Genomic DNA, 20270 nt, shown 5'->3' on the forward strand with positions numbered 1-20270 from the left:
TCCTCTACCTTCACCTCTCAAAAATAGCAGGTAGAACAATTTAATGATTTTATCATTATTACTATTTAGGTCAAAGAAGAGTGGTCAAATTCATTTACCAATTATCAAAAAAATATATATTAAAAGATATGGCCAGATTCCAGGCTTAGATGATGATGGGAAAAGAGATTGTAATGGAAAAAAAAAAAAAAAAAGACACTGTTTTCCTTCTGCAAGGCAGAAAATAAATATCATAAACTAACACAATTGCAAATAAAAAACAGTATCAGTTGTATTTCCTTCTAGAGGAAATTAGAAGAGTCAATTTTAGTCCCAAGATAATAAAAATTCCTATAACTTAATTTTTCTTTAACATTGCAGCCTTTAAAATCCATCAGAACTTAGATCTAGAATTGAAAAATCTATTTGGTTTTGGCTGGCTATCCCAAATTAACCAATACCAAGTAAAACTAAATAATTGAGAGGATAGGTAACAGAACTGAAATATTTGTATAGTTCATTAGCCATCAAAGACCAGGGTCAATCCTGCTGAGGAACATGAAAGTCATGCTTTTATTAAGGGAATCCAATCCAATAAAATCATTCAAAACGGTACACTTTTATTGGTGGTAGCACAATTCATTTCTTTGATTTAGTATGAAATTATCTATCTTTCAGCTTTTAATCAATGACAGAGGTCACCCTTACAGTTCAGCAGCCAAAAGGCTGACTTTCACTTTGGCAGACTTCTGCTATTTTTTCTCAGAGTGGAGAGCCCTTGCTGAAGAGCATGGAAGTGCAGATTTCCCCTCAGACACACATCAAAAAAAGGGAGAAGTTCTTTAAAAGTCTAAGGCATTCAAGTGCTATTACCTGCAGTTACATAATGACAGTGCACTTTTGGGGATGAGATGCTCTGTTCCATTGAAAATGCTTACATTTGGCTACTGAAGACAGGTACACTGGAAGTTTACACTTTCTATCATAATTTAGATAGGCAAGGCTGAAATGTAACAGAGAACACAAATGCACTATATAGTTCTCCTTGTACACACAGTAGTCAAATCACAGAATAATTTCTCAAACAATTTAATGTATGCAGGTTGCTCAACCATGGACATAAGGTGCATCTCTCAAAACAAGTACACCAGCTATATAAATGTGCCTGTAATCCAACTCCGTTACATATCAGGTTGTTTTCTCAGCTGAGTTCATTAACAACCAAGTGCAAGAGAGCCCCTGCCCCAGATGTGTCATTTCAGACTCAGCTCAAGAATGTAACAGGCAGGCAGAATGCAGATGTATGCACCCAATGCTGAAATGCAAAAGTTTAAATGCAAAGACTCAGTAAGAGAACTTTACAGTTACTTTTCAGTATTCCTTGGGAACCTATCCTAGCTAGATACATTTTAATGTCAATAATTTTCTCTCTTGCCATCCCATAAAGATTTCCTTTTCTTAATACCCCCTGTAAACTTCCAATTATGCAGTAGCACTTTTTCAAACTAAGGAACAAAAAAGAATCCTTCCATGTATATTTATCCTAAAGTTTAAAGTTATAAGCAAAATCACTGATATTAAGTATAACTGCTGTGTCTCTTTCTAAGATGCTGTTAAAAAGCAGGTAATTGGCTTTAGAAATTAATTGTCTGAAATCAAAGATTCTTATAACTAAGGCATAAATATACTAAGAAGCATCTCAGAATCTGAATTAAGCAGACAGGAAAGATTCATAAGTCTCATCAAGAGAAATATCACAGAAATAAGCACCAGACAGTCATAAAAGACAAACCGCTAAATTGTTTCTCTCCCAGTGTAGGGCTTACTATGCACTTACTGATATTCATATTTTATAACTGCTTGAGTTAATGGATAGATCAATTATGCAATTGTCGGCAGAGGAACAGATCCATACAGGTTTCATCCGCCTAGATTTGTTTGCTGAAGTGCTGCTAAAGTAACTCTCACAAGCTGGCAGCCTCATGAATCCATCACAAAATTCAAGAAGACAATTCAGAATAAAGTAAGCAGTAGTTTTATGTCACAAACATACATTTGGGCTCGTACTTCTCTGTTTAAGTATTGATTGTTTTCATTTCTGAGGCATGCTGGTGGATAGTGTCCACAGTCACACCAGGGATGTTAATCATCACTGAAATGCCATCACACTCACTGACTCTTTCTTCCCTGGACATCAGTTACAAATTCTTAAAAACACGTGGAATAACATGAGCAACAGGAACAGGCAAAAGATGTCAGGTGGGTACACCAACTAGTACATAGTCCATTTTACCAGCTAAGTACCAGAACTTAGGTAGAAAACAGACAGTAAAGCAGAAACTGTACAGCTCAGTATGTCTGATGGCCATAGCTGAAATGTTGCTTTCCCTGGTGAAAAGGGAAACTTGCAGGGAGCAGTCAAATTTGCTTTTGTTGATCTATTTTCTCTCACTTGACTAAATGTGGATTAAATCTCAGAAGTAAAAAACAAACTACTGGAATGTTTGAAATCCAGCACTCCTAAAACAGCCAGCCACCTACTTGATAATATTACACCCCCCTACAACATATAAAGTTTTTAACTGTGTCTGTACATGTTTCAGTTTGTTGAAATGATTTTAATACCTTAACAACACATGAGGAATTCTTAAAGTAAATATTAGCATCTGTGCTAAATCAGCATTGTCAGCCTAAAAATAAGCTGAGTTCGGAAGGGCTCAGTTCTGTTTCCAGAGAGGACTTCTTTGTGATCCAAGATTTTATATAAGAAACTGATGAAGTAGTGATTTGAACCACCCCTTTTATAATATAGGATTAAAGACAAAGGTAAATCTAGCAGTCAGTATCGATTAAGTTTACACAACCTACAGATGCACAAGTCCATGCAGGTGAGTAGTCCTTCTGCCCTTCACTGAGTCTCAAGCCTGAGCAGGAAGGTCTTCACCTCCACCCCATGCCCAGAAATCTAACTCCAAAATCAGAGCTAGTCTCTTGTATCTCTCAGCTGAGGCTGGAAACCAACAGCTAGGGCACCTACTCTGTGCTGTTTCTGAGGGTGGCATCACACACCCCTGCACACTCAAATACATGCTTGGCAGGGGAAGGCAGGAGAAGAAAGCAAGCCCATGCATGGGGATCTACCAGAGAAATAGCAGGTGAATTTAAAGTTCCTCCAACTCCTCTCCCAAATCTCTCACTCTGGGTTTCCACAACAAAACCAATATTTACATGCCTAGGAAAGTCACCCTTGGCCTTGAGGCTTTTTGGAGATTTCAAGATGGTCTAGTCAAAGTTTAGTTTCAACAAGAAGCAAATTCAAGTGCAAATCCAGACTCTGATGAAGGTCTTACAGAAAAATGTTAATACAGCTGTATTTTTAAAAGCTAACTAGCTCTTTAAAAGACTTGGATTGAAAAATTAAAAGTTCCTAAAATATTCTGTTTGTAAGCAAGTGCAATAAGGAGACTAAGTTTTCTGCCTAACTGAGCTCTTGGAGCCTTCTCTTTCTTTCAGATACTCCTTATTATTTTGCTTGTTGTCCTATTAGACATATCATAGTCACACAGATGTGGCACTAATCACAGGGCAGAACTTGCCAGCTGCCTAGGAGGATACAGCTACTCTGACATTATCCCATCAGGCACCCAGCAGTGACTTAGGAGATATAGTCATTTAGCTGATCCACGTTTAAAGAAACAGATGCCATGTGGGCATGCTGGGAAATCCTTTCTAATGCTCCCCCTTGAAGGTTCACAGTTAAAAGTCAAAAAAAGAAAAAAGAAAAAAAAAAGTAATACCTATCATTTTGCATAGGCACAAAATGCCGAGGGTTTCAGTGACAGTCTTGCTTGTTGAAGGTAATTAAGGCTTTGCATATTACTCTAGTGAAAAAATATTTCCATATGGAAAACTAAAAATGTTTGGTGTTCGCCAACTGCACTTTACATTTTGATTTTAGTCTGAGATGTGCATTTGAACTTATTTCTCCCCCAAAGGTTGGATACAAATAAAGAGGCATAAAAATTCTTCTCTTGAAAGCATTCCCAATTTGAGGATCCTGAGGTTTAAACCTCTGACCAACAAAAAGATCAATGATATCATAGGCTTTAGGAATCATAAGACTGATTCAAGTATGCTACATAGTCAGAAGAACAGTACATTATCCTAGTTTTCTAGTGTTTTGTTCTTGTTGCTGTTGCTGCTAATGTTTTGTCATGAAGAATGAAGAACTCACCTAGATCTTCTAGTGCCTTTCTATGCTCATACAGCATATTAATTGTCCAATGTTATTGTGATGTTTAATACATGGGTAATTACACAGCATCCACCATGTAGGGTGACAAGCACAACTGTATTGGTTTTACATAGCAAGGTTTTGGTAGCAGGGGGGCTGCAGGGGTGGACTCTGTGAGAAGAGTCCAAAAGCTGCCCCTTTTCAGAGCAGAGCCAGCTCCAGCCAGCTCCAAAAGGTTCCCGCCACTTGCCAGAGCTGAGCCAGTGAGCAACACTGGTTGGGTCTCTGGGAGAGCAGAGTTAAGAAAGGGAAAATAACTGCTGCTTGACAGCAGCTGGGAGAGAGGAGTGAGAAAATGTGAGAGAAGCAGCCCTGCAGACCCCAAGGTCAGCACAGAAGGAGGGCAGGAGATGCTCCAGGTACAGAGCAGAAGTTCCCGTGCAGCCTGTGGAGAGGCCCCTGGTGGAGCAGGCTGTCCCCCTGCAGCCCATGGGTCCCACACGGAGCAGATCTCCACGCTGCAGCCCGTGGAGGAGCCCCCGGTGGAGCAGGTGGATGTGGCCTGGAGGAGGCTGCGGCCCATGGAGAGCCCCCGCAGGAGCAGGCCCCGGGCCGGAGCTGCAGCCCGTGGAGAGGAGCCCACGCAGGAGCAGGGGGTCTGGGGGGAGCTGCCGCCCGTGGGGGACCCGTGCTGGAGCAGTTTGCTCCTGGGGGGTGGAGGGACCCCGTGGTACGGAGCCGTGTGGGAGCAGTTCTTGAAGAGATGAAGTGTTAGGGACTGACCGCAGCCCCCATTCCCCATTCCCCTTTTCTGTAGAGCAGGGTAGAAGGTAGATGAGTTAAGAGTGAAGCTGAACCTGGGAAGATCAGGGACGGGGAGGAAGAATGTGTTTTTAGTTTTGTTTCTTACTCTGTTGCTAAGTGACAAAGAATTAATCTGCCTGGTGCTGAGTCTGTGTTGTCTGTGATGGTAACTGGTGAGAGATCTCACTGCCCTTATCTAGGCCCATGAGCTCTTCTTTTGTATTTTCTTCTCCTGTCCTGCTGAGAAAGCAGAGTGGGAGAGCAGCTGGGTGCGCAACTAGCAGTCAGACAAGGACAAACTGCCACAACAATAAAGATACTTAACTGTTTATTGACTTATGATGTTTTCCTATATATCAGATTATGCTTTTCTACATAGGAGTGTATATCAGAAAACACATGAATCAAGGCAGGAGAGGGGGGACACACAGCAGGAGGCAAATACACTGAAGAGACTGTGAAGTTCCTCTGGTCCAACATATAAACAAAGCAAACAAGGCTGCACACCATACAGCATGGCTAGGGCCTCTCCTAGAGCTGTCATGCCTGAAAGGGGTCATAGAATGAGAGAATGGCTCGGGTTGGAAGGGACTTTAAAGATTACCTCGTTCCAACCCCTTGCCATAGGCAGGGATGCCACCCACCAGATCAGGTTGTCCAAGGCTTTGTCCAGCCTGGTATTGAGCACTTCCAGGGATGGGACCTCCACAACTTCTCTTGGCAACCTTTTCCAGTGCCTTACTGCCCTTACAGTGAAGAATTTCTTCCTACCCTCTAATCTAAATCTATCCTCTTTTAGTTAAGAACATTCCCCCTTGTCCTATCATTATCTACCCAAGTAAAGAGTCCTTTACCCTCTTTTTTATAAGAGCCCTTTAAGTACTGAAAGACCGCAATGAGGTCTCCCCAGAGCCTTCTCTTCTCCAGGCTGAACATCACCAGCTCTCTCAGCCTTTCTCCATAGGAGAGGTGCTCCAGCCCCTTGATCACCTTTGTGGCCCTCCTTTGGACCTGCTCTAACAGACCCACATCTTCTGCTGGGGGCCCCAGACCTGTAAGCAGGACTCCAGGTGGGGCCTCACAAGAGCAGAGCAGAGGGGGACAATCCCCTCCCTTGCCCTGCTGGCCTCTCCTCTGTTAATGCAGCCCAGAATGCAGCTGGCCTTCTGGGCTGCAAGCATACACTGCTGGCTTGTATTGAGATTGTCATCCACCAGAACCCCCAAGTTCTTCTCTGCAGGGCTGGTCTCAATGAGTTCTTCTCCCAGCCTGTACTCATGTCTGGGGTTGCCCCGACTCAGGTGCAGCACCTTACACTTTGACTTTTTGAACCTTGTGAGGTTCACATGGGCCCACTTATCTAGTCACAGGGAAGCTGCCCTGGCTCAGGCTGTCATCCTGCATAGATATGAGCCATAGGAATGATGAGGAGCCACGAGGCACACCAAAATCAGGCACAAGAAATATGACTTCCAGACTTTCTTCCAAACTAGGCAAAAAAGGTGACCTGCACCTTTGCCGCAGGTGCGGATCCTAAATGCAGTACTGCACCAAAGGAGACATGGTCTTCTTCAGCTGAGACAGAGCTGGCTACAATGGGCTCCAAAGCAGCATGCCAGCCCCACTGCCTCGCTCCCCATGTCCAGCTCAGCGAACACAAACTTTCTCCTCCCACTCTTCGCCTCCTCATGTTCTTCCTCTTGCCACCTGACATTTCCAGCACAAACTGGAGCAAGGCGAGACAGTGCCAGCTACACCTGGCAGAAGGCATCAAGAGGATCATAAATCTCCTCAGTGCCCCGACAAGCCCAGCCCATGCCATCTGAAAGCCCACCCTTCTGCTTCCCCTCTCCTCCCTTCCCTCAATGACAGGCTCAGCACAGGAGTGGAAATGGCCAGGAGTAGGGTGAGGCACAAAAGCCCAGTCACTGGGTGCCCAGGCTAAAGAGACATGGAGATGTCAGGTTGCAGCCATAATGCACATGCCAAAGCCAAAAATACAGGCAACCTTTTAGCAGACTGTATCACAGGAAACTTCAAGGCCAGGGATTTTAACCATTTTTGGGACTACATGGAAGCTGAAAAGGAATTACAAAGATTACCAGAAAGTTGCATTTAGCAGGCAAAAGTGACAGAAACATGCATGAAGTCCTATGGTAGAGTTATCACTGCACACTTGTCATAGCTTCTATTATACCAGAAATGCAATCAAATATGGGTCCCACCCCATTCAAAGTGAGTCCATGATTCTCAGTGGACCCTTGCACCTGAACGATGCAGCATAACGCAAGATATGCCACTTCACATTTCTGCCTGCAGCACTCTCTGAGCAGGACTGGGGCCTTTGTTTTCTCTCTTGGGGTTGCAGAGAAGCTCTGAGGGTCTCCTAAAATGCAGCCCCGTGCAGCCTTGAGAAGGCAAGTAATTTTTCCTCTCTCAGGCCCTCTACTTATGCTTTCTTGTGTATCAGTTGCTCATTTCAGCCCCACAGCCCCGTGTAATGCCAGTGATAGTGCACGCATGAGCAGCTATCCCAAAGGCATGCAAGAAATTCAAAGGATGAAGTCTAAACTTTCTCTTCCTTCTGTGATTCTCATGTTGTGTGCTCAGCTATTCCACAAGCCTCCCTTCCACCCTTAAATATTAACACAGCTATTCTTTTGCTGTGGAATTTCTCATTATCATGAGAATAAATGATTAAAAACACCATACTGAGCAAGTGCAACTTTTATAACTATATGAATCAGCACCTTGCCAAACCCTTAAAGAATAGTGTCTAAGTATTTATTGCACTTTATTGCTTCCTGGAGCATTTAAAAGGAGTTGCTAACAAACAACCGTTTACACAGGCTTAAAAGTTTTCCTTGGATGTACTGAGCCATTCTGCATTTCAAAATGCAGACTTTCTTGCTTTCCCAGCAACTTAATGCTAAGTCTTTGACAAAAAACGTCATGGATTGTCCAGCAAATGCTACTATTTGCAGTGGTACATCTTGTGTGTTACCAGAAGATGATTTTAACCGTACTTTGAGTGTAATTTTAAGTACTGTTCTGACGATCATGCTGGCTTTGGTGATGTTCTCCATGGGTTGCAATGTGGAAGTTAAAAAATTCTGGAACCACATAAAAAGGCCCTGGGGTATTTTTGTGGGTTTCCTCTGTCAGTTTGGAATTATGCCTCTCACAGCTTTCTTGCTGTCACTGGCCTTTAACGTGCTTCCTATTCAAGCTGTTGTGGTGCTTATCATGGGATGCTGTCCAGGAGGCACAGCCTCCAATATCATCGCTTACTGGGTGGATGGTGACATGGACCTAAGGTAAGAGCAGCTGTTATCTAAATATTCATACGCCTTTTTGTATTGTAAGTTTTGTATTGAAAAGGACTATCTGTTTTTTTTCTTGTCTTGGTCCATGTGTGGTGCAGCTTCCTTCGTGTAGAGATGCTTAGTTAGTATAATAGTAGTAAATACAAGCAGACTAGAGTTATCCTGAGTTCTTGAGCACTTGATAGGAAGACAGCATAACAGAATTGTGTATATTAGAAATTGTATTTATTGTAAATTGTCAGATCCTGTAGAAAATAGCATTGAGGAAGACCTCTAAAATACTAGGATTATGAACTCTCTGTCCAAGTTAGCATATATTTGTGATTTTGTTTCTCCAAGATCTTGGGCAGTAGAAAAAAATAACAATTAATTTTAGAACTTGAGTCCTGTGTACAAAAGAGCAGCTATGCAATTGTTTTTTTTCAAACAATGTTTCTTGAAAGAAATGACCTGCAGAAAAATATTTTCCCTCCTTCTGTGTTCTGCACAATGAATAGATGGGCATAGTTTTTCTCCTTGGAAACTAATACAAATGAAAATCACTTGCAGTAATTCTATCTGCTCCTGGCACCTTCTGCAAAGTCTTCAAACAGAGAAAATTTTATATGCTACAAGCTACTGACTAGCACAGTCCTCCACACTGGGTCCTATGAAAAAGCTCCTTTGTGGCTAGGTGTGTTGGTCTCAGTGACTGGATGCTCTGAACTCAGAAACAGATATGTAAGGCACCTGGCGTGGCCTTGGACATCAAATACACTGCAGAAGTCAAACTTACTCTTGATGCAAATTCCATGGAGGGTTCATTAACTCTTATAGTTTTTAAAAATAAGCCGTCTTTTTTCTTTTCATATCCTGATTACTCTGCTCTAAAATAAACAAGATCATTTCTCTGTTTCCCACAGAGTAACATAAATTGGGGCATTCATTCAATTTATCATATGCCAGTCTGAACTAGAAATGGAAAAAATAATAGAAGTAAGAAAGTTGTGGAGCTAGGGCAAATTGACTAAGTATGTTAATATTTGTGGCTTTAATAAGACATTTTTTCCATCATTTGAAAACAGTGAACTTTTCTGTCACATACAGGTGTTAATGTAATACCTGCTTTCAAATTATGTATGAAGTCAGCTCTGCTAATCACCACCTTCCTCGCTGTGGAGGAAAAACCTATATTAGACACTTTATTTCTATAAATGAAAGTCTGAGAAACCTCAGATGGAAAGACATCCAACACAACTCTTAAATTCTGTCCTAATCTTTCCTTGGAAGAATACACTGAACTAAACTGTGCTTTCTCAGGTCTGTATAGTCAGAATCCAAACTGATGATTCTATAAATATGAGTAGAATTTATATCCCGTGACAATGGCAGAGGGTAAGGTAAATTGAAAATACTTACTAAAGATTATTCTTCAGGTAAAGACCTTTACCTTAAGATTTCAAGGGCTTTTGATAAGGACCTTTGTGACAGTAATTCAAGGACAGATGAAACAGGAGGTACAGCAGAGAGCAATGCAAGTATCTTCAGTTCTTGATAGAACAGTAAAAGTAGCTTGACTGGTTTCTGGAGCCAGCACAGCATTATAGAAAGCCTGCCCATCACATTAGACAAAGTTTTGCTTTTAACTGATATTTTCTGTTTATACATAACAAGCCATCACCGTTGTCTACCGTCCTGCTTCAAAACTTCCCAGTGCAATTACACCACAAGTTAGAGCAGGAATTAATTTTCTACTGTTCATATAGTGAATCACAGGGAGGTGGAGTGTGAGGTTTTATACCTTTCTTAGTTGCTCAGACCCAGATGATGTCCTCTAAAACTTCCCATAGGGACACCTGTTTTTGACGTTTCTTGGTATTTTACAAGAACAACCACTTCTGAATCACCATTTTCTCTCCTCCACAGCTCCCATGAGAGCTGCTGCAAACACAGGGGTTGGGGTTAGAGAATAGGCTGTCTTTGGAGAAGGATGTAGATATAGCAACTGTAGGAATATGTACAGTCACAGGAAACGAGCTCTTTTATCCATTTGGGGCTTTATCTAATCTTAATTGTAGCCCATAGATCTTTTTCCTTTGTGTATAACTCCCTTGCCAGAGGCTTCTACCAAGTTACATCCAACAGCAGAGAAACAGAGTCACAGGAAACAAAACTAACATGGATATTTCTGTGGTTTCTGTATGAATTCTTCCAGATTTCTCTGGATGTTCCCAGTTTGTGGGACAGGATCTGTAGCTCCTTTTCTGAGGGCAGGCTACGCCAAAGAACAGTCAGAAGTGAGGCTCATAAGCAAGTTTCCAAAATCTCCCAAGTAAACCCTTCTCAAAATGTTTACCTCATAGGATTGTGATTTGTAGGCATCCTTTTATCTATGCTACTCAGAATCTGACAGTTTCATCCCTTTTTAGCTGTCTTGGTTTTTCCTCCTTCATTCTTCTAGTTGAATGCACATTTTTCTACGAGGTATATCATGCCCAGTGGATTCAAGGCTTTATGTTTTAAAACAGAAATGTCTTGCACAAGCTGAGGAAGCAACAATGCTTATACTCAGCTTCGTAGAGGAATTCTCAGCACCTATCCTTTGGCCGAGGGCAAAACAAGCCAGAAAAAGGAATTTTATTACATTGCTCTTACTAGATGAAGAATCTTTTTTGTTTGTTTGTTTTATGCTGTTAGCTTTGGAGTGAAATTCTAAAGTACTCCAGAACTACTGATAAAATGGAAAGCAGCATCTGACCCAGCTTGACACTCTCTCAGAAGCCAGTGGGACAGTCACCATGCAGACAGACTTGTGAACAGACCTTCCTAATGGCTGCCAGCCTGACTGCCTCATTTGTACTGAAACTTATTGTTCTGTGTCTGCAGAACATGTTGATATTTATGGATTTTTTACTTCCTTTTTTTTTTTTTTTAAGCAGTAGCCATTCTTTCCATTTAGCTTTTTTCTTACTTGATATATGGATAAATTGACCGTAGCCAGCAGCATTTCTTGCCCATCATTTCATAAGCTGTTAAGTCATAATAAGATAATGAAAGAAGTATATTCTAGCATGAGACAAACTGTCACTTTAACCAATTTCTTTGCAGCATCAGCATGACAACTTGCTCCACATTGCTTGCAATGGGGATGATGCCACTCTGTCTCTTTGTTTATACCAAGATGTGGACTGATTCTGATGCAATTGTACTCCCCTACAACAGCATTGGTGAGCCAAGTGAACCAGCACTTTCCCTTCTGACTCTCCTTTATCCTCCTTCTAGTAACAACCCCCTTTATATCTGCACCATCCTGCAGAGTCAAAAAGAAATTACCCCAGATTTTTAAAAAATATTTTTTTCCAACTTTCCAATGACTTCAGTGAGAATTATGTACCTAGGTCATTTCAAGTCATCCACAGCTCTGTGGAACAAAGACTTTAAGTCATTATAAATATGGTACAGATATTTATCACAAGGTTGGGCATGCTTTTCTTTTTAAACGGTTTGGAAACCTCCATGGTACTGGGATAAGAATATAGAATAATTCATACAGAAATAACTTCTTTCCCTAGATGAAAGCATTTGTAACAGCTTTAAGGCACAATCCTGCAAAGTGCTAAATGCTGAGGCCATAATCTGGCAAAGTACTTAAGCACATGTGGATAATTAAGCAAGTGATTAAAACTGCTGAGTCTTATTGAAAAGCTGTAATCTACACCACCAGGAGTGGCTTCATTTGACTTCCTGTCAAAAATCTCATCTAGCTACAAAGAGAAAATAGTCAAAGTATTTAGAAATACATGCTCCAGTGCTTCGCAGAACTGTGGCCCTGGTGCTTATCAACTTCTGTTCCATGTTGTGGTAATCTTACAAAGCCAGCAGAGTCACTTTCATATTCTTCAATTTCATTTCCCATTGTCCTGGAAAAAAAAATCACATATATTGCTTGTGCTTTCAGAAAAACATACCAGAGGGGGAAGGCCAGAACAAAAGAAGCTCTAAATTGGTTGTTGATATGGTACAGTAGTGAAACACCTGCAGACAAAATGAACATTTAATATAGCTACTCATCACAGGATAGTGGTGATTAGCACACTCAAATTTCTGTCTGCCTTTTTGATTCAGGTGAATGAGCATGTAGCTCAGCAGAATGACAATTACTTCAACAGGTTGCCAAAGATAACAGACTCTATAGAAAAGCAAACAGGCAGGTGTGGGGAGAGCGTTCATGCGCTGGGGTACGCATACCAGAAACATCCCCCCCAAGGCATGCTCCATATTCTCAGCCCCTCCATGTGGTGCCTGTTCTCCCCTCATGAACTTCTGCATGATATGTGGGCTTATCTTTTTTCTTTTCTTTTTTTTACAGGACTTTCACTGGTAGCTCTTGTAATTCCTGTTTCGTTAGGAGTGTATGTTAACCACAGATGGCCTAAGAAAGCAAAAATCATACTTAAGGTAGGATATATAAGGCTGAAGCATTGGTAATTATAGACAAATTATGGAATCAGTGGCACCACTGAAGCAGTACATTGCTATTCATAGTATTAGTGTCTGACTTTATAAGAGCCTTGAAGTTTTCAGCAGAAAACAAATGAGACGCTGCGGAAATATATTGCTTTCCCCCTGCACAAATGTGCATGAGTTGCATACATCATTAGAAGCTATCATTATCTAAAGAGCCTGCTTTTGTCTTTGGCTAGAACTATGTTAGTAATTGAGTTCAGTTTATAATGTAAACTGAAAATTGGAAGGAAAATCTTTCACGTCAAAAGGATTCTTTTTCCTGCAAAATAATAAAAAATGAAAACATTCTGGATCATACAAAAATATTTCTACTTTTAAACCAGTGTATCATTTTTGGCAATTTTGAGTGAGAAGTCGATTTAAATATGCATATATATATGTTGAAAATGTGCCAACAGTTAAGAAATCTAACAAAACTATTTATAAAAATTCAACTTTATTTGCAAGATAGTTTCAGAAGCATCAAAACTGTGAGTTTTGGCAAAAACAATTCCCACCAAAATAGTACTTACAATAACTTATCTACCTTTACTGTTAATAGAAAATTAATCATCCTGACCATTGCCCTGCTAAGTTCAAAGTTATTCTTAGATGTGCTGAGTGCCCTTGGCCTCCGCTGACCACCCTTAGTTAATAAATATATTTTATAAGTTTTCTTAAGCAAAACTAGCCTGGCAACTGCTTATTCTACCTGAGCTACCAGATCAGAAAATATAGAACACAAATAAGGTCCTTTTAAGTCCAATTAATTTATTTGAAATATTATCTTAGAGTGCTGTATTTTCAAATGCATTCACAGCTTACTTATGAACATGGATACTATTGAGTGCTGGTTTCAAAACTATCCTTTATAGTCAGTTAAGGGAAAAGCAGGGACTTGAACGCACATGAGAAGGTGTTCTTTCAGCAAAGCACCATTTCATCCTCGTTCATAATGAGTGTGTGAGCAACCCACAGTAGAGTCCATTGCCAGTTTGCTTGATATAGGACACTGAAACATCAAGTGAAGATTGAGCCATAGCTGTCAGTTGAAGGTACAGATGGTGAGAAATGGAGATAAGAGCACAAAGACAGTGTGCCAAGTGAAACAGAAGAGGTTGTCATGGCCAGACCATGTTTCTTTTTCCTAGGTGTATGTGGTTAATAGCTCAGTCAAACAAAAGTACTTGTTAACTCAGTACCCTTAAAAAGACTTCAGCCAGAGACTGATGAAGTCAGTTCATTGGGAATACACATTTTATCTGAGAAAAGGATTTCTCCTAAGCTTAACCACAGAAATCTGCTGGTGAGATCTCTTGCAACATATGCCATAAAGGAAGACATTTCACTTAGATATTGAGAAGAGAGTGAGTTATTCCTTTCTTTAGCAAGCAGCAGTGAGGATCTTGGTACGTTCAGCCACAGCAAATAAGTTCAACTCATTAACTATGTCTATGTAGAAATACATGATCTCACAGCCAGTTTTCAAACACAATATTTTCAGCCATATTAAAGATTTACTCCTCTGCTTGGCAAATAATTTCCCAGCACTAACAATCTGGCATCTAGTTAGCAAACACCACACTATGCCCCAAAGTGTGACTGCTCAGGAAGTGGAGAGGAAAAGTGCATTATACTAGTTATTAAGCTGATGGTTTCCCAATAACTCTGAGAAAGATCTAGCCTTATTCACATCACACATGTGAGATTGTTTTTAATGTTGAGTTTTATGCACAGCTATAGCCAAAGCTTCAAGATTAGTTTTACAGATATATGCTATAGATACCTATAATAGCTGTGCTTTGATCTATATCTGTAGTCACACATTCAAGTGCATTGTACAACTCCATTTTGGGGAAAATAGCAGCGATATAATGTGCCTACCATGAATTATGTCAGTAAATATAAAAGTATGTCAGTTTTATGTTTGATAAGACGTCTTTTATTCACACAGTCCTTCTTTCTCCTCACAGATTGGTTCCATAGTGGGAGCGATCCTTATCGTGCTCATTGCTGTCGTTGGGGGAATACTCTACAAAGGCTCCTGGGTTATCACACCTAAATTATGGATCATTGGTACCATATTTCCAGCAGCTGGCTATTCTCTGGGATTCTTTCTGGCCCGCTATGCTGGTCTGTCTTGGAACAGGTATAGATTTCTCTGTGAAATAGTCCTACAGTCTTATTTCTGTGAAGGCAGTTCCTTTTTAATGAATAATCAATTCTAAGAATACTTCCTAAATGGTAGCTCTGCTACAGGGTCACTTATTCACCAACCTTTTTGTAAATAAAACTATTAATATGCATGCACATTTTTATCTATGGATTCTGACTACTATTTCCTCCAATATGTCTTTCCCATATATGCCCATGTCCTGCACTTCAAAGGAAGTGGACAGAAGAGACCTAACTAACATAAGGGTTGAGGCTGTGGTGAAACTTTGCATGAAGAATCAACAACCCACACTTTAGAACATCGTTGCAAAAGAGGGTGATAATAAGTATTACTGAATATGACATACATGGCTTGAAGGGGGAGAAGAGTCCTCTGTAATTTCTGAACTGCCATAAATTATATGCGTTCTGGTTGTAAAAGATGTATAATTTGTGAGCTGAAGGATACCAATTTCTCACTTACCTGTTACTGTGTGGTTCCTTCTTTTCCAGATTCTTAATAAAACATAGAGACACACAGGCTGTTATTTCATGACTGTCTTTGTATTATTCCCTTTAGATGTCGTACAGTGTCTCTGGAAACAGGCATGCAAAACACTCAGTTATGTTCAACGATAGTACAGCTCTCCTTCACTCCTGAACAACTTGAATTGATGTTTACATTCCCACTCATCTACAGCATTTTCCAGCTGTTGTTTGCACTAATATTTTTAGCAGGTAAAGTATAGCTATTTTCTATTATTATTATTGTCACCTGTCTCGTTTTTAATGGATATGGATAAAACAAGAATGGACGGCTGAGAGAGGAAAATAATGAAATGGTAAACAATAAACTTTATAATGACCCAAATGGCTACTGAACATCACCACTGTGCTGAGCCATGTATGGGAAAACATAAGGATCAGTTTAAGATCTGGAAGACCCCTTGTTTTTCAGCACAAGGGAGGGATCTCCATTACGTACAACCAGAATAACAACACCTTGAGCACAGGATTGTTCTTACCGCTTGATGTGGAAGGGCAAATGTGTCTTCCATTAGAGTCCTCTACCACTCCAGTGTGTCTGGGCTTACAGCTGCACACCAGGACCATCCCCAAATGCATGTACAAACTCACCCTCCTATCAGGGGTTAAGAGCATAGGCATTAGCTTCACAGCTAATAGGAAGAAAAAAAATCTTCCATGAGAAGTAAAGGCCCCTTTTTTCTCCCACATGCACTTCATACGTGTTGCACTGCTACAACATACTGAGGGTCAGAACTTTGCTCCTGTTGCTCCCACCTAAAACCAGTTGTGAATATTTAGCTTCCACGCTCAAACCAGCTGTCTTACTAGGCATCAAAAGCACTCTGCCCCAGGGACACAACCTGAGAGGTATACCCCCAGTTCTTACCTCTGCAGCTGGCAATGGCATGAGGACAAACTTCTTTGCCCCACTTTGTCTTAGCTTCTGCCAGACAGGATTCATGTAAAAGTAAGAATCAGTCCCACAGACCCAGCCAACTGCCCAAAGGCTTCCCAAGAGAGACAGAAAGTACTTTGAAAGTTATTACATGCAGTAGGAACAGAAAGCAGTCAAGCATCAAAAGCAGAATTTTAAATATTTTCCTTGTTATTTCCTAAGCATACTTTTTTTAGTGATGACTGTTGTTGACATACAATAATTAAATCTGTCTTTAAAGAAACTCTATCTTGAAGCGTTTGAAAATTTTAGCGATATGAGGTGGGAAAATTTTGTACGTCTACATGCTACTACAGTATTTTTCAGGTCATTGTTATACCTTTATTTAATATTAAATATACACCAATTCGCAGGCTACCGTGTTTACAGAAGATACCATGTCAAACCGAAGACAGATGTTGAGAAAACAGAAGAAAAAGATGATTCAAAATCAATTTCATCACATGCTAAAACAAATGGAGGTTTTGTATCAAATGAGACAAAATAGACTATCATCCCTCTGTTCCCATCAACTGAAAAGATATAAGATATATGGTTTACTTAAACTTCTTTTCAGATGCTGTTGCTTTAGGGAAATATTTAGCAAAAGAAGGAGTTCTATTGATATTGTACAGTGAGACTTTAAAATGATTAACATATGAAAGATTTCTGCTTTGATTTTGAACATGGTTTCTGCCACAATTGTATAATCTATTTTGGAAGCTAATTCCCTAAAATATTTAATGTTTTTTTTATGGTTTATGTAAAGAAAGGCAGAATAAAGGTGGTCTATTGTTAAAAAAGAAAAAAAAAAAAAGAGGGCAGATATTTGCTTTACTGACTCAGGTCCATGATCCTGCAAAACTGTCTACTAGTCTCAGCCCCTGTACCAAACAAAGAGAAATCTTGCAAAAGTGCCTGAGCAGCAACAGGAGTTGATGTGGAAGATCCGATGAGGCTCTTGGACTTTCACTGAACATGCATCAACCATGAAATTGAAACAAGCTAGTAATGAAATAAAGTTTCATTTAGGTCAGTCTGGGCATACTAAAGTCATTGCACTGTACTAATTGCTTGAAGCATTAATTTATTCTAAAGCTATAAGTTTAACAAGTGCAAGGTACCTTACAACTCCATTTTTTTGCATGAATTAATATAAAGCAACAGCTTTGCATCTTCAGTCTGGGTCTATTAGGTGCTGGAAACATGAACAGAGAGAAAAAGCTTAGGGCACAAGCCTAGGGCAGTTTCAGTGACAGCTGCGTACAAAGGCTGAGTTTGGGGAAATGTAAGAAATGAACGGCTTCTACACAGAAAGGGAGACATTTGAAAGTGGAATAAAATTGTCCCCGATTCATCCAGGAGTACATTCACCACTGTAGAGACAAGATAACAGTGCTTGCAGACAGTCATATATTTCTGTGATTTTATGAACTCAGTAAGTTTGAGCTTACCATGTGTCCATGACATTAAGACACTGATGTAGTTAATGACTGTATTATTTTAATTATATAAAACACAGACAGAAATAATTGGATGGAAATATACGTTATTTGTCTCTGAAAACTCAAGGGCATGTATGGAAAACTGTCCTAAGTGTGTGGAGAAAGTTAACATAATTTTAAAAGAATTAGCACAGTAAATTTTTGCAGCTGTAATTTTTTGTGGATACATTCAGTAACGTTAGTCCTGTAGCTCTTATGCAAAGAAAACATCGAGAGAACTTCAGATGAAATAAGTGAGAACTTGGCTGACCAAAAACTTCCAGAGTGAGCCAACTATCAACACATGGAAACTATACAACTCTTTGTCATATTCAAGAGGACCTTCTGAGGTGTTGTGAGTTAAAGTGGCAAGTTTTCTACAAACACAACTGAAATTGTGGAATTTAAGTTCCAGACGTGTAGCTTTCCACTGCTGCAGAAATGTGCCCAATATTAAACAAAGGATAAATTATTTTTATATACCATATGTGGTGGAAAGGGCCTTGAAATATTCCTGAGTTCTGAGAGGCTTGAAGCTGCTTTGCATTCGGGGGGGAGTTCAGAATGGTCATACCTCCAAGGAGGAGTTCAACACCTAGCAGGAACTAGCACATAACTAGGCATGTTATGTTTCAGAGAATAAAGAATAAACAGAAAGGTGGAGTGAAGTCTACTATGGAGACTTTATGGAATTATAGATGTAAAACACAATATTCACTGAGGAAAGGATAAGCTGCTGTTTGTGACATCTGTGGTTAAAAAGTCTAATGTCTTTGTCCTGCTTCCATCTATAAATGAGCAGCAGAGGTTATTTAGGATAGTGTCTGTCTTACACACCAAGCTGCTCTTCTTTCCCCATGCTAAACCCCAATATTTTAAGCAGATTTTGAAGTTGTATTGAAGAATACTAGTTTGTCTTATACTATGTATGTGTATGTATTTAAAGCAACTGTATAAACACTGAACTGAATAAAGTCAGAAACTATTTATAATTTTGCCCACTGGAGTAATTTGTGGTGGAAAGAATTGAGACTGAATCCTAACAGGCAGACAAAGTTTATGGCTTTGAGATGTAACAAAAATACATAAGATTATGTGTAAAATGAGTATGTTTAGTAATGATGAAGATTAAATGAATGTGTGACATCTGATGCCATATTTGATATACACTTTTTAATGTATATATGCAATTAGGGCCCCAAATGAAGTCTGGAGGTTGCAGTTTCTGCAGCCATTACAATTAAACCTAGCTACGGTTGGATGTCCCAAGCTTTATATGAAGCAAAGCCAGCTCAAAGTTTTTGACCAACATACAACTCTAGAGCACACCAAACTTTTGCTTTAAAGACCCATAACTTGCAAATGTTGCCAGAGTCAGGGTTACGTTGACATGACAGCTGCTAAATATCCAGCTGCAGGAGTCTGGGCAGCATAAATATCCATTGTGGCTGCAGCTGGGCTGGGCTATCTCACAAGCACTTTGCGGGGAGCTGTGTCCTCTCCCCAGAGGTCTCCAGAAAGATGTTATGTGCCTTTGGCTGTTAGCCATATTAATGCTGAGGTGTGAACTTATCAGCTGAAGGAGGCTCGCAGTTACAGTTTTCTTGGTAACATCAAAACAAAAACCCCAGTTTGCAGAAATCGGCTGGATTAACCCACTCATGTCATCTTTTCTCACATCCTCCATAATGAAAATCCTTTCAATGAAAGGCAGTATTTTCTCGAGGGTAACTAGTGATAGGACTAGAGGGAATGGCCTCAAGTTGCGCCAGGGGAGGTTCAGGTTGGAAATGAGGAGACATTTCTTCTCAGAAAGAGCAGTCAGGCATTGGGATGGGTTGCCCAGGGAGGTGGTAGAGTCACCGTCCCTGGGGGTGTTCAAGGAGAGGTTGGACATGGTGCTTAGGGACATGGTTTAGTGGGTGACATTGGTGGTAGGGGGATGGTTGGACCAGATGAACTTGGAGGTCTTTTCCAACCTTAATTATTCTGTGATTCTAAGATTTAGGCGACACTGCTTCTTGAGCAGTCTTCTGGCTGTTTAACCAGCCTGTGGATGGGACATTGCAGGATGTGCAGTTTAGAAGCACAAAGCAATGACATACAGGCTAACAGATACTTGATCCAATTAACATTTACAGGTACTGGTAATTGTGTATTTACCAGTTCAGGCTAAAAAGTTACATTGATGTTTTGACAGGTTCTAGGTTAATGCAATGAGTCTACTTTTAGGTAGTCATTCACGTCTTAATTCTGCTGCAATTCTGTATCTCAAGCCAGTACAGGCAAAATGAAGTGAAGTATATCTAAGGATAGGCATACCCTAAAAGTCAAAACAACAG

The 20270-nt window shown here is 40.2% G+C and overlaps 1 protein-coding gene and 1 long non-coding RNA gene across 2 annotated transcripts in view; one reads left to right on the top strand and one right to left on the bottom strand.

The window, feature by feature from the left end:
• The first annotated feature begins 7859 nt into the window (after window positions 1-7859).
• SLC10A2 (solute carrier family 10 member 2) lies at window positions 7860-18917 on the top strand. The gene is made up of 6 exons (XM_080576765.1): window positions 7860-8334; window positions 11431-11549; window positions 12692-12780; window positions 14802-14977; window positions 15563-15720; window positions 16819-18917. Exons 1-6 carry the CDS (start codon window positions 7913-7915, stop codon window positions 16950-16952), a joined length of 1098 nt encoding a protein of 365 aa, XP_080432891.1. The 5' UTR covers window positions 7860-7912; the 3' UTR covers window positions 16953-18917.
• The window catches only part of LOC308188112, a 43120-nt gene continuing 37874 nt past the window's right edge, over window positions 15025-20270 (bottom strand). Inside the window, exons 2-3 of the long non-coding RNA XR_013945172.1 lie at window positions 16008-16123; window positions 15025-15578 (exon numbers count right to left, since the gene is read on the bottom strand). This is a non-coding gene — a long non-coding RNA (uncharacterized lncRNA). The remainder of the gene's footprint in view (window positions 15579-16007; window positions 16124-20270) is intronic.

The sequence above is a fragment of the Anser brachyrhynchus genome (genome assembly GCF_964034855.1).
Source record: "Anser brachyrhynchus genome assembly, chromosome: 1".
Taxonomy (NCBI): Eukaryota; Metazoa; Chordata; class Aves; order Anseriformes; family Anatidae; genus Anser; species Anser brachyrhynchus.

Excerpts from the sequence above, each read along its gene's own strand:
- SLC10A2 (XM_080576765.1), top strand. The coding sequence starts at position 7,913 with ATGCAGACTTTCTTGCTTTCCCAGCAACTTAATGCTAAGTCTTTGACA. Across the intron at positions 11,550-12,691 it reads ACTCCCCTACAACAGCATTG|GACTTTCACTGGTAGCTCTT; the intron begins GTGAGCCAAGTG and ends TTTTTTTTACAG. Across the intron at positions 15,721-16,818 it reads TGCACTAATATTTTTAGCAG|GCTACCGTGTTTACAGAAGA; the intron begins GTAAAGTATAGC and ends ACCAATTCGCAG.